We start from the raw sequence: 26083 nt of genomic DNA, 5'->3' as shown, positions 1-26083 counted from the left end.
GGGGACGCGCAGGGCGCGCGCAGCCCAGGGGACGCGCTTCCCTAGGGCACGCGCGCCAGAACCCTGACTGAGTGGAAACCGAAGACGCGCGCGAGAGGGCCGCGCAGAGCATGAAGAGACAAGGGGCCTCCTCCGAGCGGAAGCGCGCGCGGATCCCTTCCGGGATGGCTGGTGCGGAAGGTGGCTGGGAGGGGGCGGCCGGCTGGGGTCCCGGCTGGCGGGTGTGCTAGCCCGGAGTTCCCGCCGAGGAGTCTGCCCAGCTCCTCCCGGCCCGTTCTGCCATGACTTCTCTAAACTTCTGGAAACCGAGGGCCGGGCGGTCGCTCTGAGCCGGACGCACGGATTCGAATTCCGGCGCCACGGCTGATCGCGCGCGAGCGCGCTGGAGTCGGGCCCTGGGCTCGGGCGCGCGCGTCCGTCGCCGCGGGGAGAGGCAACTGTGGGGCGCCGGGCGCGGAGTAGCCGCCGCGGGCCGGGGCGCCCCCCAGCCACGGTCACCCGCAGCGGCGAGCCCGGGCCGCGGGGGGGATGGCGGCGGCAGGCAAGTGCTGGGGAGCTGGGCACACCCCACCCTCGTCGGTCCTGCCGTCCCAGCCTGACGGTCGCAGGCTTTTGGATCTCAGGACCCTTTTATCCTCCTGAAATCCAGAGCCTCGAGAACTTTTGTTTATAGAAGTGAAGTGTGTCGATACTGATCATTAGAAATTGAAACACTTAAAAATATTAACTGGAAAATGACCACAAAAAATCAACTGCCTGTTAACACAAGTAACATTTTAATGGGGATGGGGGAAGAGGGGCGCTCTCCCCCTCGCACCCCCCCCCCCAAAAAAAAAGAAAGCAGAAGAATGTCTATGTTTTATATTTTTGCAAGTCTGTAGTGTCTGGCTTAAGGGAATTATACCTGGATTCTCATACCTGCTTCTGTTTTCAATCTGACATGTCAGGTGCCCTTCTGGAAACTCCATTAGTGAGAAATTGAGATGAAAAAAAAAAGGGCAAATAAAATATTAGTATTTCTGTGAGAATAATTTTCACATGCACAGGCCTTTAGAGGGTCTTAGAGGCCCTCGGAGCTAACTGGACTACTCCAAGCAAATATCTTCTTTGGTTCCTACAATTTCTTAGGACAGATGCCTTTGTCATGGCCCTTGGAATGCATCCCCATCCTCTCCTGGCAAGTGGTACCTGCTGTGATGTCTAGTTAGACTGATTTAATAACTCATGGCTATCAGGAAACTCCTGGAATTAATGCCGTGCTCTTGGTGAAGAGCAGAGACAGGCCCTTAACTCTCACATTTCGGGACTGGCAGTTTTAAGTAAAAGACAGTTGCAATTTAATGTTAGTAGGTGATAGATTTTCACTTTTCAAATTAAAGATTGCTTTCTTTAAATTATAAAAGTGTTATTGGGTAGAATAAAAAAAAGCGATATAGAAAGGTAAATAGAAAGTAAAGGTAATACCAAATTCTACCCGGTTGTAGCCATTATCATATAACCAACAGTCTTCAGTAATGTTGCATGAAGTACGCAATCAGTATTTTTCATTTTTAAAAACTCTGTTTAACTTACAGAAAAACTCAAAATTTTTCATCACACTTTTTAGCATAAATATTTTTATGAATTTATAATTTTTATGAATCTATAATTATTTAACCTTTTGTAAATAAATCATTGTGTGACTGTTTGTACCACTGCTTGCTGTAGGTGATAAAGATTTCTCACATAAAACCCTAATTTAGGAACTTTAGATTTAATAAGGGCGATAAGAAATCTATCTACATCAATAATGGGTGATAGAAAATAGTGTTTTAAAGAGAAGTGTATATGAAGAGTTCAAAAGAGGAAGATACAGTTTCCTAACTTTGGGAGAGAGGAAATATGTAATTGTGTTATGTTGTGAGCTTTGGAAGATTTTAGCATGCAAAGATGGAGCAGGAAGGACTTTGTGGATTAAGGAGATGGCATAAGCAAGAGCAGACATGGGAACTGGGGAATCTGGAAGCATATAGAGGAAACAAGTAGGTTTTTTTTTAAATGATAACTAATATCTTTTATACACTTTGGGTACTATCCATGGTACTTAAATTGTCTTGTTTTACCTTTTATCCCTTAGTAGGTGCTAAAATCTGCTCTGTAGAAAACAGGCTAAGTAACTTGTCTAGGATCATACAACTAAGCGATAGGGCCAAGATTTGAAGTTTTCTTAGCTCTTAAACATGTATTCCTTATAAAGAAACTTAAACCTTTTGTAAGCATTGAGAAACATTTAAAAAATCTGACCTGGAATGTGATGATTAATTTGGCATTCAGTACTTATTTTCCTCAGTGTAATTTCTTAAGCACATGTTAGAAGTATTAACTTAATAACGAAGTTATTATTGCTTTTTTATTATTGCTTTTATTGCTTTCATTGGCCCTATGTCCTTACATTTGCCTATTATTGAACATTTGTATTTTGGCAGTAAAATATAAAATATTTATGGTAGATTGGTCTGGATGGATAGTACTGTCATAAAATTGCATTGTTCTCCATGTATTTTAGGAGCAGCAAATGGATTTCTCATGGAAGTGTGTGTTGATTCAGTAGAGTCTGCTGTAAATGCAGAAAGAGGAGGTAAGAGAAATTAGAGAGTAAACAACAGTTGGCAACCCTTATAAGACTCCCAGGGTCCTGTGAATTGACCTTGGGAGCCCATGTAATCACTAAGGATCTTATTATTCCTTTTGAAGGCAACTGGCCAACTAGAAAACATACTGGAAAATGATCATCTTCTAGTCTTATTCCCCCAAGAGGTCACATTTTGAGTCAATTGGCCATAGTGATATTTCTTTATCAACCTAATTTTTTTATTGAGTTTATCAAAGAGTTAAAAATTTTTTTCAGACTATTGATTTAAAGATGAGTTTAGGAATGTATTGCCATTTCATCATTAGGGCTTTTATCATTGTCTTTTTTAATGCATACAAGAACTGGGGTACAGGCTAGAGGTGCAGAGGTGAGAGCATTCGCCAGAGACAGTAGGGAGCAGAACAGGCTGACTGACTGAAATACACTGCTGAGGGGAGCAGCAGGTGAGACAGGAGAGGTCTGCTTTGCCATTTGGGTCACATCCCTGGCTGAGGATCAAACTCATGCTGCAGTAGCCGCGGATTGCTTCATAGTGCTGACACTTAACATCTTGCGCCACCAGGGAGGCCCCTGTCTTTTTTTTTGAGCATTTATTTATTTATTTATTCATTTTTTTAAGATTTATTTATTTATTTATTTATTTATTTATACAAGCACTGGGTACAGTCAGAAGCACGGGAGGGTGAGCGAATTCACCAGAGCCAGAGCGGGGAGCAGAGCAGGCAGAAGGACCGAAGTACACTGCTGAGGGGAACAGTGGGCAGCAGGAGAGGTCTGCGCGCCATGTGGGACCCTCCTCTGGTGGCCGGGGAGCAGCCGGGGATCGAACTGGCGCTGCAGAGGCTGTGAGCAGCTTCGCAACCCAGTGCTCAACCGCTGCGCCATCGGGAGGCCCTTGAGCATTTATTTTTACGTCAAGGTTTCTTTTATGCTCTAAATCGGCTTTAACAGGAAACATAGATATTCCCGTCACCTCAGAATCAGAAATTTTAAAAAATGTCCAAATTTCAAACATACACAAAAATAGAATAATAAAATAAGTTCCCACATGCCCGTCACTGAGCTTCAATCATTTAAGTACATGGCCAATTATCAGGGCTAGCAACTTATTTTGAAAAGAGTAATAGTTTTTTTTTTTTTTCCTGCTTTACTGGTCATGTTTGGTCTTTGTAGGATACATATATATATGTATATATGTATATTTTTTAAAGATTTATTTATTTCTAGAAGAACCAGGGTATAGGCCAGATGCGCGGGAGGGTGAGAGGATTCACCAGAGACAGAGTGGGGAACAGAACAGGCAAATTGACAAAATACACTGCTGAGGGGAGCAGTGGGTAAGACAGGAGAGATCTGCCATGCTATGTGGGATTCTCGTCGGCAGGCCGGGATCAAATCCACACTACAGAGGCTATGGACAGCTTCATCCGCCTGTGCCACCAGGGAGGCCCCTAATAGCCCTTTGAAAATATAAAAGCCATTTTTTTTTTTTTAATAGAGGCATGTTTATTTATTTATTTGTTTGTTTTGTTTATACATGCACTGGGTACAGTCAGAAGCGCGGGAGGGTGAGAGAATTCACCAGAGCCAGAGCAGGGAGCAGAGCAGGCAGAAGGACCGAAGTACACTGCTGAGGGGAGCAGCGGGTGGCAGGAAAGGTCTGCGCACCATGTGGGACCCTCCTCCGGTGGCCGGGGAGCAGCTGGGGATTGAACCTGCGCCGCAGAGGCCGCGGGCAGCTTCGCAACCCAGCGCTCAACCGCTGCACCACCAGGGAGGCCCTAAAAGCCATTCTTAATTTGGCAATAAAAAAAGAATGAAGTACTGATACACGCTACAACATGGATGTATTTTGAAACATTCTAAGTGGAAAACAGTGACATAATACATAATAATATTGTATAATTCCATTTATATATGACATATTCAGAAGAGGCAAACTTATGGAGATAGAAAATAGAATAGTGGTTAGGACTGAGGGATATAGGGACAAGCAAGGATGGCTGCTAAAGGGCATGAGCTTTCTTTTTTGGGTAATGAAATGTTCACAAGTTGATTGTGGTGATAGTTACAAAACTATGAATATACTAAAACCACTGATTTGTACACTTTAAATGGGTCAACTATATGGCATATAAATTATATGTCAACAAAGACATCTTTAAAACACAAAAACATTTAGGACTTGCAGGGCATAACAAAAACAAGCTATAGGTCTATGGCCTGTAGGACACAGTTTGCTGTCCTCTGATCTCTATTTGTCTTCCCACTCGCATCCCCAGATTACTTTGAAGTAAATCCCAGACATGGTGTCATTACATTCTCAGATATTTAGTATGTGTCTCTAAAAGAGGACTTTTTTAAAAAGTAAATAACCCAGTATCACTAAAATCTTAATAATTTCTTTTTTAAATAACTTTTTTTTTTTTTTAATAGAGGCATGCTTTATTTATTTGTTTGCTGGTTTGTTTGTTTGTTTTGTTTATACAAGCACTGGGTACAGTCAGAAGCGCGGGAGGGTGAGAGAATTCACCAGAGCGGGGAGCAGAGCAGGCAGAAGGACCGAAGTACACTGCTGAGGGGAGCAGCGGGCGGCAGGAGAGGTCTGCGCGCCTTGTGGGACCCTCCTCCGGTGGCCGGGGAGCAGCCGGGGATCGAACCGGCGCCACAGAGGCCGCGCGCAGTTTCGCAACCCAGCGCTCAACCGCTGCGCCACCGGGGAGGCCCTTAATAATTTCTTAATATCATCAAAAGGGCTGTTTTCAGATTTACCTGATTGGCTCATATAGTTTCATTTTATAGTTCTTTGAATCAAGATACAAACATTTCATTTGTTTGACATGTCTTTTAGATTTGTTTCCGCCTATGTTTCCCCTTCTTTTTTTTAATTCTTTTTTTTCCTTGTAGTTAAACTGATTTTCATATTTTAGAACATTCCACATTCTAGATTTTGCTGATTCTGTATGTAGTATCATTTAATACGTTCCTCTAAGCCCTGTATTTCCTGTAAAGTTGTAGTTAACCCAGAGTCCTAATCAGATTTATATTTGAATTTCTACAAGACAACTTTATATATAACATTTTATACTTCCTGTTGTATCCCATCAGAAGGATATAGCATCTTAGTTATTTCTGTTTTTGTGATATTAAAACTGATCAGTAGCTTCAGATATTATCCTAATCCATCCTTTATAAGGTTTCTGTCTGCTTTTCACCTAATAATTTTAGCAATGAATATTTTGGTATTTTGGTAGGTATTTTGGTATTTTGGTAGGTATTTTGCAAAATGGTACTATGAAGAATCTAACATTATTGTTCACATATTCGCTAGTATACTTTTTTTTAAGATTTATTTATATATTTATGTAAGCACTGGGTACAGTCAGAAGCACGGGAGGGTGAGAGAATTCACCAGAGCCAGAGAGGAGAGCAAAACAGGCAGACTGACGAAATACACTGCTGAGGGGAGTAGCGGGCGGCAGGAGAGGTCTGCACGCCATGTGGGATCCTCGCCCGGCGGCCGGGGATGGAACTGATGATGCAGAGGCTGCGGGCAGCTTCGCAACCCAGCACTCAACCGCTGCGCCACCAGGGAGGCCCTTGCTAGTATACTTCTGTAAAGAAAAACTTCCCTTTTCAAATATTTAGTTATACTGCAGTTCAGTTTGTACAAGAATAGCAGGGTAAAATACTGCTTTTTTCCTTTACTGATTTTTAAGATAATAAGTTTGTTTTTTATCCTCTGGTGAATTGTTTTATCTTTATAAACCTAGATTTATAAACCTAGTTATTATAGATGCTCAGAATTTCCCATCTTTGATTAAAGTTTGCTGTTTAATAAGAGATTATTTTGGACTAATGAATTTTGAGCAATGCTTTACATTTTAAAAAATTTTTTGTGCTGAGAAATGCTTTTTTTCCCCTTTTCTTATCAAAGGTGCTGGTCGGATTGAATTATGTTCTAGCTTATTGGAAGGAGGAACAACACCCAGCATGGGTAAGTATCTAGTTTTCAGATTTCCTTCTAAGAGTTTATAGAGCCTGGAGGCCATTGAAAATCCATTTCACTGAGATCCATTACTGATGTTACTAACATGTTAATGATGCTGTGGGTATTATACCAGTTAGAAATGCTATGGCTATAAATAAACTTACCAATTAAAGATGTGATCAAATAGATGTTATTTTCTTTGTACATCAAAAAGTTGAGAGTTAGGTAGTTGCTGTTAAGATTGGTTCTGTTGCTCTGCATTAATTTCAAGGATGCTTTTTTGATCTTTGCATTATGACATCCTTGGTAAAAGACCTTTGTCTTTAATTCTCCTGTCCTGGTCATATATTTTATCTCTGCATATGTTAAAAACTGTATACTACATAGTTGTTATTTTGTTTAAGAAGTCAATTATTTTTTTAAGTGACTGAAATAAGAAAACAATCATATAATTACCCAGAGTAATTATATATCTCCTATGTCTCTTCTTAACTTTTTTACATATCTGGACTAATAATAGCTATTTTAGTGACTTAGCTGATAATTTTAACATCTCTATCTAGTTCTAGTCTAGTTTCATTTGATTGACTTATTACCTCATGATGCCTCTTATTTTCAAGTTTCATAATTTTCTGTTGGATGCAGATAATATGAATTTTTCTTTGTTGGGTACCTGATATTTTTGTATTCCGGTAAATATTCTTGGGCAATTAGGTTACTTGAAAGCATTTTGTCCTTTTTGAGTCTTGCTTTTAAAATTTGTTAGCAAATGGAACAGAGTCAGTCTAGAGCAAATTATTCTCTATTATTAAGGTAAGGCTCTTCTGTGTACTCTAAACAGTGCTCCATGAATCTTGAAAGTTTTCTGTGGAGCTATTGGGAACAGGCATTATTCCTGACATTGTGTGAATGACAGGCACTATTTTTTCTAATTCTTTTCAGTCCTCACATAGTTTCCTTGCATGCATGTACACACTGATCAGCACACAGCTGAATATTAGAGGAAGGTTCTAGTAGATCGCCAGAGTTTTCTTTTTCACCTCCCGGATATTCTTTCATGTGAGTTCTAGTCATTTATTCTCCCTGGACTCAGCTTTGGCTCCTCAACTTAGAATTCTCTAAGTTTTATCTTGGTTTGGTTCCCTTTCCTTGTGCTGGTGGCCTCTTTATGCTGGTGGTAAAATTCTCCTTGTGCTGGTGGTAAAATTCACAAGGTAGTAATCTGGACCAATCATAGAACTGACCTTTATTTGTTTCCCATCTTTTAGGCATCATTACAGTTTTTTGTTTGATAATCAGTTTTTGAAAAACATCATGTCATATATTTTGTTTGGTTTTTGGTTATTTCAGGTAGGTGAGTACCAGTTCCTGGTACTCTGTCTTGGTAAAAAGCAGCAGTCTCTATAAGAATTTTTTACTTCTAAGATATGTTATTCTGAGGTTGATGATAGTATTATTTAGTAAGCTCTTACTAAAGAAGGATAGTCCCTGGCCATTCTAGGAAATCTCTAGAACATATCTTGTTATGTTGAATGCAATCTGTTTTTTGCACCATCATTCATGATGTATTGCTTGTTGTTGGTTATATTGCTATTCCATGCAAAAACTGAGCTTTTAGCAAGAGAAAATAAGTAAATTCATATTGAATATACAGTTAATGGTGCCTGTCACAGATCTCACAGTATTAAAGGTTTTGATATAGCCAAAACTGTTTCATATTTAAGTATATGGGGCTCTTCATAAAATAACAAATAAGTAGAATTTTACTTCTTTTCCATGCCTCTTTCAAAAAAGGCATTATGAAATTTCTCTGTCCATTAATGGGCCATAAATATTAGAACCATCTACCCATTTCTGTAGTTAAGTTTTAAATAAAGCTGTAATCAATTTGAAAAGAGAAACCAGGTCTTAGGGAAGATACTAGCAAAACATTGAGCCTGGTAGGTATTATACTTTTAGATACTGTGTAACTGGTAAAAAGATTTTTGTTGAGTCAGGTGACAAGTACTTGTAAAATGCAGTAACACCCTTCTGTTTTCAAGATTGTGCAACAAAAATCCTTTTTTAACTTCTATTTATACGCACATTTTTCTTCTCATTTGTCCCTCTCTTTAAGTCCATTTTTCTCTGGTTTCTTCAGGTATCTCTTGCTTTTCTTGTAGAAGCAATACATAAGGGCAGATATGAAAAACCAATAATAGCTTGTAGCTCACATTTGAATTTTAATTAGTCAATTATCTGTTCTTGTAGGTGTCCTTCAAGTGGTGAAGCAGTGTGTCCAAATCCCAGTTTTTGTGATGATTCGGCCACGTGGAGGTGATTTTTTATATTCAGATCGTGAAGTTGAGGTGATGAAGGCTGACATTCACCTTGCCAAGCTTTATGGTGCTGATGGCTTGGTGTTTGGGGCATTGACTGAAGATGGACACATTGACAAAGAATTGTGCATGTCCCTTGTGGGTAAGAATTTGTGTCTGAAGCCATAGTGATTGCACTCATACTCCTGGTACAGAAAAATATAATCACAATACTGATTGTTCAGTCATACCTATCGGCACTTGTACTAACGTAACTATTTTAAACAGTAGTTATTTAGATGTTTCGGACAGAGGATATGTGTAACATGCCCTCCTTACTTCTCAGTTTGCTGTAGATCATGCCCTGCTATTGTTCCTATTGAATTTGATGAAGTTTGCTTTGATTCCTTTAATCACTTCAACAAAAACTTTAAAAGCTATTACAGTAGGGCCTCCCCTGGTGGTGCAGCAGTTGAGTGCTGGGTTGCGAGGCTTCCTGCAGTCTCTGCAGCGCCAGTTTGGTTCGTTCCTTAGCCACTGGCGAAGGTCCCACCAAAAAAAAAAAAAAAAAAAAGCTATTACAGTAGATGAGGACAGGGAGATATGGAGGGGACAGGAGCAAACTACCTATATTACTAGGCCAAGAATTTCTTGAATATTCTCAAAGGTATAAATAATAGATATAATGCTAACCTTGTAGTTGCAGGTCATATACTTTTTACTTGGTGCTAAGGAATAGATGACCTTTTTAAAAAAGAAAATTCAGAGATTAGTGGAAACATAGGACTTTGAATATGTAAGGCTGTCATTATTATTTTAGTTCACTGTCCGTACTTCTTAGGAGAAGAAACTATAAAAAATCCCCACTTAACATGGAGAACTCTATATGTAATAGTCGGCAATGATTTCTTCATTTATGTTATTATGTAATTTTCTTTTTATAGCTATTTGCCGTCCCCTTCCAGTCACTTTCCACCGAGGTGAGTCATTTCCATTTTAGAAGTTCTACTGAATGGTGTCAGTTTTCTAATTTTACCAAGCGCAGCACTCTTTTTATGGAACATGATTCTGTAATGTTATAGTGTTACTAATTGGTTTCTTTATACAGATCTTGGACTAACAGTTGTAAATTTAGAGATGTACAATTTCTAGAAAATTTGAAGCTCAGTTATGAAAAGTTATTAAAAGCAGAAGGCAATTGATGGTGGGATATAATAGAGAGTGGGACAAAGAATTGCCTTCAAATACATGTACTTGTCACAGCATTCTAAGCAGGAATCCTGAGATTTATTTTTATTAGGTTGCCTTAGGAGCTATGTAGTCCCCCTAAGAATTAATCACCGAGGTCAGTGAAATGGAATACACTACCTTATAATCCATACAAGACGATTCCTGGAGCTAAAAGTGAGATCAGCTTTCCCAGATGAATTTCAGGCTCATAGGTCAAGAGATACAAAATGTTTATCTGAAGATTAGATACTTGAGGAAGGGGGAGAGAAGAATGTGCTGGATGGTCAATGAATCAGTGTTCACCATAGAGTACAAAATTACTTTCATTATTGATAGCTTGACTATATCAGAATGATTTCTAAAAGGTATCTGATAATTTCATATAAAGATGCTTCCTATTTATAATTCAGGTAATTATAATTCCATACATTTTTGCTAAGCATTGGAAAATGGAGAAACAAGTATAAATTTTGCCTTCAGGGGGCACTGTTGTTGCATATGAGAAGAAAGAGGTCTTCAATCAATTTTTTTTTATTTTATATGCTTGAAAAATTATTAAATTTTTTCTGCCCTTTTGAGTAAGCATTCAAAGATTAAGATAATAGTATATACCAGCATTTGTATCCACTTATAGATATTAGAGATAAAGTACTTATTACCCTTGTTTTATGTTTAATAATGAATTTTTAAATGAAGCTATCTTGGATGTTAAAACCTTTTGGATGTTCTGTATACAAATAAAAAAGGTATCCCATTTGATTTTTCTAATTTGGGAACCCTCGCACTTCTTAAATGAGTAGTCTTGTCTAATTGGAATGTTTCCTATAATAGCCATTATTATTGTAGGTTATTTTTAGTAAGATTTTGCCATTTTTATAGCTATCTACAGCATATAAGATCACAGTTTTTAGATATAAAATAAGCAGATTGGAATTGTAGCATCCTGTTTCTTTAACTAACCCTTTGGGTCTCTTGGAGCCAAACTAATTCCTAAAAGGGATGTGCTCCTAATTTGGGACTATGTGATTTTTTTTACAGTGCACTTTACTGCATGGAAATTTTCTTCAGGCTGGTGGGTGATCTAGTGTCAAACTAAAGAGTTGAACCCAGTCTGACTACCAATAATTGAAAATCCAGTTAGATCAGATGCTTGCCATAGAAAGAGTAGCTCTCACAACCAAGAGGAACTTACCCATCCACAGCCTTCAGTAAGACAGAGAACTTAAAGGGCTCATGGGTATCACGCCTGTGTTTCTCATGATCCCTGAAAATGTCAGAAGTCTCTGTTGGTCTTGTAACTGCCACCAGATCTGTTTATTTAAAAAAAAAAAAAAATTCCATCTGAGTAAATTTCAGAGATCTTATTGACTTTAGTCAACAAATCATAAATTGGGCAGCATCCAATCTTGCAGACTGAAAAGCGATCCAAGCAACAGTACCAAATGAAAAGATTTTATAGGCAATGAGGGTAGCGGGAGCTGGGAGGGGAGGTGAGATATGCAAAGAAGGAATTGCTTCATGTAAGATTACCTTCCTTTGGGGTATGACAGGGATCTGTCAAGCAGATTACCTCACTAGTGTTGACCAGGAAATTCCGGTTTGACTGATAACATTACATTCCTTGAGGAGGCTGAAATTTCTATAAAGTTAGGTATTAAGTCTTGGTATAATATGTAGGCTTAACACAAGTGACATCACTTTAGGCCTGTTTTCTCTCTCTTTTTTAACACTGCATGTAAGCAAACACATTTATTCAAATGTGCGCATCTAAAATGATCATGCGAACCACAAGCGGTATGCAGACTCTAGGGTTCTGGTAAACTGGCTCTTGGTGAAAAAAGAACACTGATATTTGTAGTATCTGTTGATTTGTAGATTAGCCATCATGTTTGCAAAATTCCTAAGTTATTTAATAAGTGGCTTTTGCAAGCCAGGGTAAGCTCACTACTGTTTGTGTACTACATTTTGGAAAGTACCATATTAGAGGATATGGGTTCAAAATGCAAATCACTTTTATTTATTTCAGCCTTTGACATGGTTCATGATCCAATGGCAGCTTTGGAGACTCTCTTAACCTTGGGATTTGAACGAGTATTGACTAGTGGGTGTGACAGTTCGGCACTGGAAGGGCTACCCCTAATAAAGCGACTCATAGATGAGGTACACACACTTTCATTCTTTTCTTCCCAATACTCTTCTGTGATTACTTCTGATAGTCTGCTTTTCAGCTGGGGAATAAAATGAAATTTTACTGACTTTGTGGTTACTCTATAAGATGAAGCAAGCAGGTAGAAATATATTTATATTTCTTACTAATAATGAATTTTTTAGTAACAAAGGTTAGTAAGATCACGTTACAAATATTGCATAAGGTTCTGTTCTAACTTGAAACCATAGTAAATTTTACATTTTCTTTGACATCAGCACTGCATAGTTGTGAGTTACATCTTTTCAGTCAGCTTATGTATATTTGAGTAATCTCATTGAAAATTTGAAATAACTGTCATTTGAAGGGAAATCCTAAAAATTAAAATTATGTCCTTTGATCTCTCCCCATGTAGCAAGACAAAGAGGAAAGAAAGAATATGTTTCCTGTGTAATGTGTTAGCATCATTTGCAGAGCTATTGAAGATGGCTTTGTAATTGTGCTATGACAATGTTTTTCTGATTCCAGTTCAAAGTTATTTAAAGTTAATGAGTACAGACTTTGAAATAAGAGTTCTGGATTTGAGATTCAGGTTTGACACTTATTTTCTGTGTAATGTTGTTGAATAGATCACTAACCTTTAATCCTATGTTCCCTCATGTGTGAAATTGAGATTTCCTTAATACTTCCTTTATAGGCTGATTCTGAGGATGATAGACAGAAGATATGTAAGAGCCTTAGCATACTAGTTAGCATATGAAAGATCTTAATACATGTTAGCTTCTATGATTATTGTTACTGCTATTATTAATAACAGTATTTAGTGTTCCTATGTAGACATCTGCTCTATTCACTTTTCTATAGCCATGAAATAATTTTCAGAAGTTTTGCCTAAGCATCTGATATGACTTCTCTAGTGTGGAACTTACCAATTTAACACATATTTATTAAATATATATATTAGGTGAAGGGCATTTTTGCTATGGTGTGATCAAGGGGTGTGTGTGTGTAGTTACTACCTTTACAATTTAGTGCATAATAGATGCTTTTATCTTTGTAATTTAATTAATTGATTAATTAATTTACAACAAGTATAAAACAGCAGGCAACTTTAGTAGAATGCTTTAAAAAGGGGGGACAGGGATTGTGGGAGCACGTTGGAAGGGTATTAACGCCCATGTTTGAGAGATAGGGTTTAGAAATAGTAAGCTTCCCAAAAAAAGACATCCATACTGCAATATCTTACTTATTTAAAGGGCACTTAGTAGTTACCCATGCAAAAGGGTGGGAGATGGGGAGGAGAATACTTCATGCAAAAGAAATACTCAAAAACCTGGAAACAAAAGCAAGAATAACTTATTAAGATATTGAAGAACTTATTAAGATATTGATTTGAATATTGAATTTGTGGAGGACAATGTTGTCCAAAGCCTTGAAAACTAAGAGTTTGTATTTTATTCTTTGTCATGCAGGGGAAACATGAAGTGTTTTTAAATAAGAGTTGATAAATCAGGTTTCCTTCTTTAAATTGTTACTATTGAGTAAAGATGTAAGGTAGATAGAATTGCCATAATCATATATTACATTTCATAATATCTGTTGCTTAGTAGGTCAGAGATGGAGTTCAGACCTTGGCGCTAAGAAGGCTTCCTCACCTCCACCTTGGGTAGTGCCTGATGCAAGCAATTGGAATTTGGCCTTAGTGCCTGCCCCCAAGAACACCTGGGGTTACAAATCTCAGCTGCCCTAGGCTGGTCCAACAATTAGTTGTCAGGAAGAGCTAGGTTAAATATTCTCATACACTAACTTATTTTTTTTAAATAAAAATTGCATATATTTAAGGTGTACATGATGTTTTGATATATATGCACAATGAAATGTTTATAGTCATAAACATTTGCATTTCCTCATATAGTTATTCATGTTTGTGTGTATGCATGTGGTGAGAGCACCTGAAATCTACTCTTTCAGCAAATTTTCAAGATTTACTACAATATAGTCATCATGCTGTACTTTAATTGCTAGGCTTATCCTATATAATGGCAACTTTGTAATCTCTGACTAATAGCTCCTACTTCCCTCACTTCCCTGCCTTTGGCAACTACTATTCTACTCTCTGCTTCTGTGTTTTTGACTTTTTAAATAACATACAAATGAGATCATTCTCGTTGACTTCTTAAATCAGTTACCTAGCTGTGTAATATACTAATTAAAGCATAGGCTTTGGTATTAGTGTTATAGGGCAACCCCTTTTCCCCCTAACATTAGAAACGAGGTTTTGTGTTCCTAGCTTTGTCACTAACAGAGACATTCAGCAAATTACCCAACCAACCTAAACTTCAGTTCCCTCATCTACAAAGTTAGCATAATAATAGCACCTACCTCCTAAAATAGTTGTGGATTACTTTAGGAAATAGCACAAAGTCTGACATTTGGTGTTTTATATTGTTAAATCCCTCTTGATAGCTTTAGTTCAGCATATAGTTCTAAATAATATATTAATATGGAAGGCTCACTAAAAAGTGATGAAATTCATCTTTATAGGAGTATCATTTGTTCATGTTTTGGAAAGCTTTCACTTGGAAGAAAAGTTAAATGTGACTTTTTCCCCCTCCTGAAATCATTTCAGTTTTCTGGAATGATAGTTACTTGGAGCTCATTAAAATATCTGTAATATGTCTTTAAAGTAAGGAGGAAGGTTGTTTCTCTCTGTATTCATGACCATCTCTGTTATTACCTACCCTTTTTACCTGCCATTACTGCCATTAATTTTGAGACTTTCTGCTTCTCTTCTCTTCTTTGCACTTGTTATTTCTGGTGTTAGCCAGTTTTTACTTTATTCCCTTTGATTTCTATTTTTATCTATCTTTCTTCTTTACCCCTCTGCTCCTTTTCTCATGTTGGACACAGTAACTCTTTACTTCAACTTCCTATGTCTTCCTCTTCACACTAATCCAGCTTTTCACTCTTCTCACTTGTCTTAACAGGGCATGACATAGAATTAAGTATTTTTTTCAATTATATTTATTGAATACATTAGTTGAGCCTTTTCTTTCATTATGTCAAGAAACTAAGCTATGTGTGATTCTTGACTGAATTTTTTTCTGTTGTTCAGTTACCCTCAATAAGAGAAAGATTGCCCAACACTGAGTACATAAATAGGCTGAACAGTTGAGGCAGATGACTTCAATTATAAAGGGTGGCAGGGTTGGCTGGTCCAGTGTTAAAACCTCATCTCAGGGAATCCACATGTGAAAAATTTAATTTTAGATTACTTTATTCTGAAAATTAGTGAGCCTAACATGATATCTAGTTTTTATTCTGCTATGTTACCTACCTGCCACTAGTACAGCAATTTGTATACATTTGTAATGAGGTGATTTTCTTTTCGCTTTCAGTAATACTGAGCATAACATCAAAATTTACTTACAGATGGAATATGAAATGAAAGTGAAATGAAAATGTGAATAAAAGGATATTCTGCTTCCCATAATTATTAGAAATTTAATCAATTTATATACTTAAAACCTAGTTAAATAGGGCCTCCCCGGTGGCGCAGCGGTTGAGCGCTGGGTTGCGAAGTTGCCCGCGGCCTCTGCGGTGCAGGTTTGATCCCTGACTGCTCCCCGGCCACCGGAGGAGTGTCCCACATGGCGCGCAGACCTCTCCTGCCGCCGGCTGCCACCTTCAGCAGTGTACTTCGGTCTTTCTGCCTGCTCTGCTTCCCACTCTGGCTCTGGTGAATTCTCTCACCCTCCCGCGCGTCTGACCATACCCAGTGCTTGCATAAATAATAAATAAATAAATAAATCTTTAAAAAAATAAAAAAAAAAATCTAGTTAAATATAACTGTGATTGTGTTTAGTTGGTATAATTCTTAGGGAATTTAGTTGATGCTGCTAGATTTGAGTAGTTTTTTTCCTAGTTATTTGCAATTATATTTTGCTCTTCCTTTTCTACTGAATCTTAAAAATTCAGTTACTTCTATTCCATTAGTTACCAGGAACTCAGAATTAATGGTATTAATTTAAAGGGTGGTGTGATTATTTATAAAGTATTTTCATTTTATTTATACTTTATTCTTTGTATTAATAAGTCATTAAAGCAATAAAATAAAATAATCTTTCTGGATTGAGAGATTTACTATGCTAAAAATCTAATTTACCTAAGATCCCCCCAAAAATAGAAGATCTGTTAAAAATTAAATAGTAGTAGTAATTTTAAAAATATAATATACTTATGTTTCTGTTCTCACCTATTTAAGAGAAAGCTATTAAAATTTACTTGTTTATTTTTTTCTTTTTTCAGGCAAAAGGCAGAATTGTGGTCATGCCAGGTATTTATTTATTTACCCATTCACCAGTTTGACACTGAACTGTAATGGAGAAAAAGCAAAGAAGGCAGAACAATGTGGGAGAAAATACTAATATGTGGGGTTCAGAGAGAATACATAATTTGATTAAAATGTTTAAGATTGGAAGTTCCATGCTGCAATTTAAAACTTTAGATAAGGAGAACATTCTAGCAGAAGTTAGAGCAAAGAGAAGCATATAAGGATGTAGATTGGGATGGATATTTCTTGTGTTTGCTCTCCCATAATTTTGGGACTATGGATGGTATCTATGGTGAGGTGTATTAGGGTTGATGCAGCAACACTGTGTTAGGGTTGGATGTCCTATGCTCTACTTTCTCTAGTTGGTCCAAGAACATTTTTTTTTAAATAACTGATATGTTCAAACCAAGGTCTGATCAAGGAACACACTGCAGTTGGTTGTTATCTTTCTTAATATCTTCTAATATATGTTTTCTGTTTTTCTTGTGTTTTATAAAAATGACATTTAAAAAGTTTGAGCCACTTACCCTGAAAAATATCCTGCTTTCTGGATTATCAAATTGTTTCCTTTTGATGTTGTTTAGCTTGTCCTCCTAGCCTCTGTATTTCCTATAAGCTGCTAGTTACATCATAAAGTTTTATTAGAGTGTGGTTAAATATTTTTGGTAAGAATACTTCATGGGTGATATATATACTTCATTATATCACATTGGAAGGCTTATAAAGTGTGGTTTTCTTACCTAAACTGACCAGGGTCAAAATAGTGATAGCCAGATAAAGGCCAACTTTTTTTTTTTTTAAAGATTTATTTTTATTTATTTATACAAGCACTGGGTATAGTCAGAAGTGCGGGATGGTGAGAGAATTCACCAGAGCGGGGAGCAGAGCAGGCAGAAGGACCGAAGCACACTGCTGAGGGGAGCAGCAGGCGGCAGGAGAGGTCTGTGCGCCATGGTGGGACCCTTTTCCGGTGGCCGGGAGCGGCTGGGGATCGAACCGGCACTGCAGAGGCTGCGGGCAGCTTCACAACCCTGCGTTCAACTGCTGTGCCACCGGGGAGGCCCTAAAGGCCAACTTTTAAAAAGCGAACAGATATAGATACAGTTACGGAAATTTAGAAAAACCTTGATCTGTGGCAAATATCAGCAACAGGAACAGATAGAAAGCAACTATTATCTATCAAATTGTGATCACATGTAGATTAATCAAAGAATGTTAAAGATACTTAAGTGAATCTAATGCATTTCCATTTAACACTAAATGTATTTAATCTTGAGAACTAATACCCAGACTTAGATAATTATAAAGATTAGCTTTGCTTAATATATAACTATTAAGTTGTCCGCTATGTGTTAAGGCATTACTTGGGATACAGAGTTATACAAGAAACTACTTCCTCAAGAGACTCACAGTCTTAAAGAGAAGATGGTGTATACAAAAATATTTGTGATAAGTTAACAAACCTTACCACACAAATGCTAATTATATGCCTGGTTCTGTGGTAGACATGAAAACACAGAGATGAATATGAAATAGGCCTTCTACTTGAGTAGCTCACAGAAGAGATCTGTAAACAAATTATTACAATTTCATGTAAATAAGTGTTAGCAAATAAAACTTCCTAGACAAGTCAGCTTGAATGCGTAATGAGTATTTATAATTAGGAAATAATAGTTTCCTTCTATTTATAATTTGCTTTCTATTTATAATTAGGAAATAGTAGTTTCCTTCTAGGGATTTTTATAATAATTCTTAAAACATATTTAAGCTCCAATTTCCTCATTTCTAAAAGAAGGAGTGAATTAGCTCTCTCCGGTACCAATTGCCAAGATGTGTTAATCTGTGTTTGGAAAATGTATTACCTATATCCTAAAGTTGCTGCTAACTGAGCAATATGTATTTTAATGACCAGATATTTTGTTATTTATTGAAAGGAAATAATACATTGGTCTTTTAATCTTCACAACAAGCTTGTGAGGCAGGCAACGTTATCTCTCTTATACTGTTGAAAAATTGAGACTCAGTGGTATTGAGTAATTGAGCTGATATCACATATCTGTGAAGACCTACAGTATTCACTGACTGTGAACCCAGGATTCCAATCTAAATCTGACTTCTGTGTCTATATTCATTCTACTTCTTAGGGCTCAGTGATGTTATTGTACCACTAAGAAAAAAAAAAAAACAGGTTAATGAGTCTGAAAGAGTATGTACAGCCAAGTTACTTCAACAACTTGAATAGCTTGAGATACAAAGTACATGTTTTATCAGTCATTAAAAATTGTTTATTGCATGCATCCTATATATTAGGAGAAAAGGATATAAAGGTGAATAAACTAACTTTATATTTATGATCTAGTATTTGTTTAGAACGGCTCTTTATATACAAATATGTAAAAGACTATTAGTCATCAAAACAAATGAGTTCTAAAATGCTTGATTGTACAGTTTTAATAAAGTAAAATGGAACTCTCTGAAATGAAATGAAAAATTGATATAATGATTAAGCTACACAAACCCTTTCATTATCCCCATTTCCAATGATGTCAGTGTGCTCTTTAAGTCTGGGACAGAGGGAGAATTTAGAGTTTCTTTCAGACACATCTCTGAGATTGTACTTTTATAGCTACATCCTCAAATCTCTCCTTACCTTACGTTTTAATTTGATTTTGTTTTAATTGAGGGGATGCCCTCAATGATTTTCCTTGCTCTAGAGAAGCCTTTTTAGTTTTATAGTCAGTAATGTATAGCATTATTATATAAACCAATGGACATAAAAGATTCTTTCATATAGGTTCTGTGACCTTATCCATAGTTCTCCAGAGCAGAGTCTAGTTTTATCATTCTTACTAAATTTCATTCTAGCTTAGTATGGAGAGAGTAATTCTTAAATCATTGAGAAATTTCAGCACAGGGAATCCAGGCCTAACAGTCATTATTATTCTTTAAATTTTATGCAAAATTCTTGTTGTAGTTAATATTATTACTTACTTTTTCCAATAGGCGGAGGCATAACAGACAGAAATCTACAAAGGATCCTTGAGGGTTCAGGTGCTACAGAATTCCACTGTTCTGCTCGATCTGCTAGAGATTCGGGAATGAAGTTTCGGTAAAAAAAATAGTCTTTAACTCATACAAAAGGGGTGTGATTAATTTTTAATTCTTGAAATAGGAAAACTTTAGTTTATGGCCTGATAAATGAATGGAGTGTTGTGATTAATATGTAAGTGTGGCTGTCATTTTTGCAGTTTTTAAGCTGCAAAATGGTTTTCACCCTACCTTTTATATAAACAGGCTCTTCTGAACTTAGATAAACTTTTGTATCCTTAAGTCATTGCTGCACTTCAACTGGTTAGTAATAAGCTGTAATTTAGCAGCTAATCTTCAAATAAGTCAGATATGTATGTGTGCCCATTCACCTGTGCTCTCCTTTTGCAAAGTTAATATCTATAGTGTAAGAATGGAAGAGAATAGTGGCCATTTTTATCTCTCCTACCTCTAATACTTAGTCTTCCCTCACTTTTGCTCTCTATTTTCAGCTATTTTGAAATTATAGCACCATTAGAGAACTGCCATTTTTATGTGTTTTTCCATTGTACTTAACAAAGATATCTGTAAACTTAGTAGTAGTTGATTATTTCTAAGTTTGGAAAAATGAGATATAAAATAAGCAAGATCCTTAGAACTTAGATTTCTAGATATAAAACTACTGTAAAATGCTGTCTGGTAGATTTAGCTATTAGGTGTTTCAACTAATTAATTAATAAAAATTATAAAATATAGTAGTCTAGGAATCTTGACCTACCTGCCCTGTTCTTGGGTCATGAAATAGCCTATAAATGAAGTACGACTATAAGGACACATTTAACAACTTATAAAATTACTCCTTTATTATTTTTATTGCAGAAATTCCTCTGTTGCCATGGGAGCCTCCCTTGCTACCTCAGAATATTCTCTAAAAGTAACAGATGTAACCCAAGTAAGGACTTTGAATGCTATTGCCAAGAATATTCTGGTTTAGCCACACTTCTCAGAGAGACATGGATGTCGCAGGATAAAGGTAAAGGAGTGGTCTTCACTTCTCTGTGACACAGCTTTTACCTTCTTTTCTGGCCAGGACAGTCACAGTGTTTGTTTTGAGTCTCACATGGCCTTGGAGAATGTTTCTAAGAAGAAAAGGAACTTGAAACAGATCTACAATCACTTGCTTTGCTTAATCTTGCTAGCCATCTCCATCATCATGGGTAAATCTGGTCTATGCTTCCTCCACAGACAGAGATTTAGTCTGTTTTCAGTGGAATTAATGATGGACTGAGAAAATTCAACTGTAGGGTATGAATTGAGAGTGTGACTTCAGGGTCAATTTAATAGCAGTTTTTGCTTTTTCCTTTGTAAAATAAAAATTTCTATTCTGTTATGGTAGAGTCTCTTATTTTACCCTGGAATATAGTCTGGAGCCAAATATGAAAGGGAAGATTTTGTTTTGTTTTTTCCTTGCCCTGGAGAAGATGGTAAGGATAGAGTAAAATGGTATGGCATAAAAATTTTCAGACTTACAAACAAGATATAGAAGTTCCCAGACTTATATAGGTAATATTTATGTCTGGTGTTCACCTGATTGCTTCTGACGCTGTCACTAAATGGCTTCACTCATGGCTTCACCATGAGGCTCATCTGACAATTTATTAGGGACCTATAGTAAGAACTGGGGAGATTGGGAAAGTATTCAGAATAGTTATTTCTTCAAATGAAGCCACAAGTAAGGAGAATGGATTCTAGTGATGAAAGATGCTTTTCCTATGAGCAGATCCCAAATGTTGAAGTTCATCACTAGCTTTGTCACTTTCATATTTGTAATAGTTTGTACTAACAACATATTGGTAATAGAACTATTATTTCTGTTTTAGGAGAGTGATTGAAGCATAATATAAAGAGCTTTCTCGATTAAAAAACAAGTTAATGGGTAGTATGCACAAAATTGGGTACTAATGACTATATATCAAGACCCTTGCCTTTATTTAAAAAAGTCCTTTCCCCCACTTGTAAATCTTAGTTTCTTTCCTTACTGTTCAGGTAAAATTTCAATGTAGAATATTTACTAAGTCATTCATGAAAAATGAGAGGTAGCATATTTAAAAACCAACAGCTACCTAAGAGGTTTCTTTGCTTATATATTCAATTTTAGTATATGTGCTGCCGAAGCGAGCACGCTTATATATTCAGACTTTTACTAAAGATAATACATATTTCAAAAAATAGTTTTTTTTCTTGGCTTTGGAATATAGCTACAGATATATAAATATCACTCAAACATGCAGATATAATCATATGTAGTATTTTGGCCTCCCCTTTCCCAGTGCTTGGGTTTTACTGTATTGTTATATGGCACAAAGGAAACGTGGACACCAGGCTAACAACAAGCAGGTTTTATGCACCAATGCTGACTCAGCAGGTTCGTATCCCAAGGCTGAGCACTGTCTGTAGGAAGTCAGGGGCTTCTATACACTTTCAGTTTCTATAAGGTTCCAGGTAGGTTTGCATTGGCAGCTATACATGATCAGGTAGGATGTGGCTACATTGTATAGTTGCACACCAAGGGTGAGTAAAGGGTCAGTAGTCATGGGACCCTCCAGGTCCATTCTGCCTCATGGCGGTATATGGTCTAAGATTCCTATCAGGGACGACTAAGTTGCCTACCAGGAACTGAGCAAAAGGTTGTTATTAAGGTCCCCAGACTGCTTATCCCAGGTCACCATGCTTCAATATGATCTTCTAGAAACCAAAAAAAAAATTGACCCTGTTATTATTCCTATTTTGTTTAAATAGATTAGCTAGGGATGAGAGATGATTTGAATTGCTCAAAAACTTAAAAACAAATTAATGTTGTTTATAAGAATGTAATGATAGGCTACTAACCTCCAAGTCTTCTACTCTAAGCTTCTGGGATGTGGATGTGATACAGGGAGCGGTACTCCTGGGCAAATCAAATATACCTGGGACATCCTGGTCCCAGTTTAAATATGAGAAGGTAACTTAATTTTTTGATTCATTTCACTCATTTGTATGTAAATCAGGAATTTATAACTAAATCATGGTTTTTGGTTAAATGATATAAGTAACTTGAGGCTAGGAACCATGTATTGATATTTTAATATATTTCTCATTATTTCTCATACCCATCAAAGTATACACTCATAGTACTAATAATTTTGCTACAGGGAAAAGAGCACTGTCTTTGGTAATTATGCTGGATATGTTTTATTTGTCCCTCCAGATCCACTCTTTTCGTTGCTCTGTGAACTGAATATAGCTACATAAAAGAGATTATACACTATAACCAAGTAGGATTTAACCAGGAATTCAAGGCTGGTTTAACATACAAAAATCAATCAATGTAATACACCAAGCTGATAAAATACAAAAATCACATGATCATCTCAACAAAGAAAAAACATTTGCTAAAATCCAATACCTTTCATAATAAAAATAGTCAATAAACTTGGGAATTGAAGGGAACTTGCTCAACCTGATAAAGAATATTTACAACAAGATAAAATACATAGCTAAAATCATACTTAATACTTACTCCTAAAGATCAGGAATAAGACAAGATGTCCATTCTCTCCACTTCTTCTCAACATTGTACTAGAAGTTCTAGCTAGAACTATTAGACAAGAAAAAAAATACTATCCATATTAGAAAGGAAGAAATAAAATGTCCTCTATTTGTGGGTGACATGGTCCTTATATAAAAAACTCGGTTTTTTCTTATCAACAGATTGTTTGGTTCCTGTTTTCAGAGGACCAGAATTCTACATCTTACATGTATTTTCTCTTTGTTTCCTTCAGTTCTCTAGTTTTTCTGAAAGTAATAAATATTAACAATTTCTTATGTATCCAACAAAATTCAATTTCTCACAAGTATTTCCTTTTACCTTATTTCTTCAATTCTCTCATTTTCTTGAAAGCAATCAGTATTAGCAGTTTCTCATGTCTTTCCAGAATTTTTAACAATGTACTTATATATTATTGCTGGTAAATTTATGTGGTTTCCCACATGATAATTACTATTTTTATTCTCCCCCATGAAAGTTTTAAAGATATGATTCCTGTATATTTGATTCCATGTTAACATTTGGTTTATAAAATTTTCTTGAAAATTAAAAAAAAAATCCATAAATATTTCTCTGTTTTCTGATATCACCCTCCTTTTTTTTTTTTGTTTGCTTGTTTATTTTTTCCAAGACCCAGAAGAGTATTTTTCTCCCCAGCATTCCTTTTAGCTGGTCTCTTTTCTTCTGTTGTGTTATGACCTATCAAGAATATATTTATGGGATGATATGAATTAAAGACCTAAATGAATTACTTCTTTCCTATGCTGATATATCACTGCCCAGAAAACATCTCAATAGCTCGTGTTGTTTTCTCTACTAGGGACATTATTCTCTATTATTTTCAGCTTTTACTATTTTTTAAAGTATACTTCATTGTACTTAAAAATATTACAGAAAAATTTTAGTAGTTGACTCTTTTTTGGTAGGCTTTAAATCTAAATAATGAATTCATCCATTATTTAAATCTATTTTTTTGAGTTTGTTTATTCCTGAAGAATTTTACTATATTTCAGGTTTTAATAGTTAAGAATTTACTATAAATCAAAATACTTTTTAAAATTATTAGTAATTGAATATCTGTATATCCCTTTTGGTCTCTAGTTATACTAAAAAGATATTTTGGTTTTTCAAGTATCACTGAGAAATCAAGGGATTGTCTACCTAGTGCACTTATCTGCCAAAAACATACCATCAGATTTTGGGAAATGAAAGGACTTTAGTGAGGAGCTCGGTCAGCAGGAGGCAGGTGGACTCAGATCTGCCTCCCCGAAATCAGGCGAATAGGCTTATGTCACATTTGGGGAGCTAGGGTTTGGGAGAACAGAAGGGTTGGATTTCACTGGTGGGCTGGGGCAGAGAAATGGTGCTTGTTGGGCAAAGGGGGCAGGAGGACAGAGGAATGCAGAGTTGGCAGAAAGTTCATTGGGTAGTTACAAATTGTCCCATGGGAGAAAAGTCCTTGTCAAATGATTGGGTTTTCCTGGTGGATGGACCCCTTACTTCTGAATATGGTTCAGTGGTTCCTTTTCCTATCTTTTTGGTCCTGTCAGTGGTCTCTTGGTTCTGGCTTTATGACTCAGTTGACTGTCAAGTGCTGTTGCTTCTGTGAAAACAAGCTCAAAATATGGTTAAGCTGACAGGGTGGATTGACCATAGTTTCATAAGTAGAAAAATGTATGGATTATGTTTGGTGGGAGAATCTCAGAATAATTATTTTATCACTTCATATTTTTAGCTTTTAGTTTTTGCCTTAGGAACATGAATTCCTAGACTGAAATTAAAAACATAAAGGGAGAAAGTGCACTCCTGACTCGCCATTTTAGAATAGGGATCTTTGCCTTGTGTCCGGCACCACTGAGATTGCTTGGAACGGGAAAGGGTTGCCCCCACAGCCAGCGGTAAGCTGAGGGGCCTCCACAAGCCAGGCCCTAGCTAGTAGCTTCCAGTCGGAGTCCAGAGGGGGTTCTAGCTGAAGCCAGGGCAGACCATAGGCACAGGAAAATGCGCTCCTGACTCACCATTTTAGAATAGGGATCTTTGCCTTTGCATCTGGCACCACTGAGACTGCTTGGAAACTGGAAAGGGCTGCCCCCACAGCCAGAGGTGAGCTGAGGGGCCCCCACAAGCCAGGCCCTGTTGGAATCCAGAGGGGGATCCAGCTGATGCTGGGGCAGACCGCGGGCACTGGAAAGTGTGCTCCTGACTCGCCATTTTAGAATAGGGATCTTTGCCTTTGTATCTGGCACCACTGAGACTGCTTGGAACCAGGGAATGGTCTGCCCCCACAGCTAGAGGTGAGCTGAAAAGCCCCCACACGCCAGGCCTGCCAAGCCCCTTGTGGCCACCTCCAGTCAGAGCCCAGAGAGGGATCCAGCAGCCCGGGCAGACCTCCGGCACAGTAAAGTGCACTCCTGACTTGACACTTTAGAATAGGGATCTTTGCCGTTGCATCTGGCACCACTGAGGCTGCTGGGAACCAGGAAAGGGCTTCCCCCACAGCCCGAGGTGAGCTGAGGGGCCTCCACAAGACAGGACCCCCCTGGCAGGGAGTCGCCTGGCAGGGAGTCAGAGCCCAGGGGGGGATCCAGCAATGTGGAGGCCAGCAATTTGGAGCCCAGCAGGCAAGCCAACCACCCCACCTCCAGGGCAGTCTGTGGGACCTCAAGACACACCTTTGGAATTAAACAAATACAGAAAGAGGAGATACTCTGTGACAGTGACCATTAACATATTCATAGTACCACTGCCCTACTGGACTTCTGGGATAACAGTATTTGACTTGATTGGACCACCAGTTTCCGACATCCCAGAAAAAGCACACCAAAAAGATGCTGGCCAGAT

General features: G+C 37.3%; 1 protein-coding gene across 1 annotated transcript; it reads left to right on the top strand.

The window, feature by feature from the left end:
* Nucleotides 1-110: 110 nt before the first annotated feature.
* On the top strand, nucleotides 111-20650 carry CUTC (cutC copper transporter; the record flags this gene model as incomplete). The annotated part of the gene is made up of 9 exons (XM_084245872.1): nucleotides 111-171; nucleotides 2546-2617; nucleotides 6570-6629; nucleotides 8874-9083; nucleotides 9865-9900; nucleotides 12177-12310; nucleotides 16605-16632; nucleotides 19633-19738; nucleotides 20536-20650. The coding sequence occupies 9 exons, from the start codon at nucleotides 111-113 to the stop codon at nucleotides 20648-20650; spliced, it is 822 nt and encodes a 273-aa protein (XP_084101998.1).
* Between the last annotated feature and the right edge of the window lie 5433 nt (nucleotides 20651-26083).

This window comes from Talpa europaea, assembly GCF_964194135.1.
Source record: "Talpa europaea genome assembly, chromosome: 10".
NCBI lineage: Eukaryota > Metazoa > Chordata > Mammalia > Eulipotyphla > Talpidae > Talpa > Talpa europaea.
Note: the sequence above shows the minus strand (reverse complement) of the source record. Positions and strands in the feature narration are given on the sequence as shown.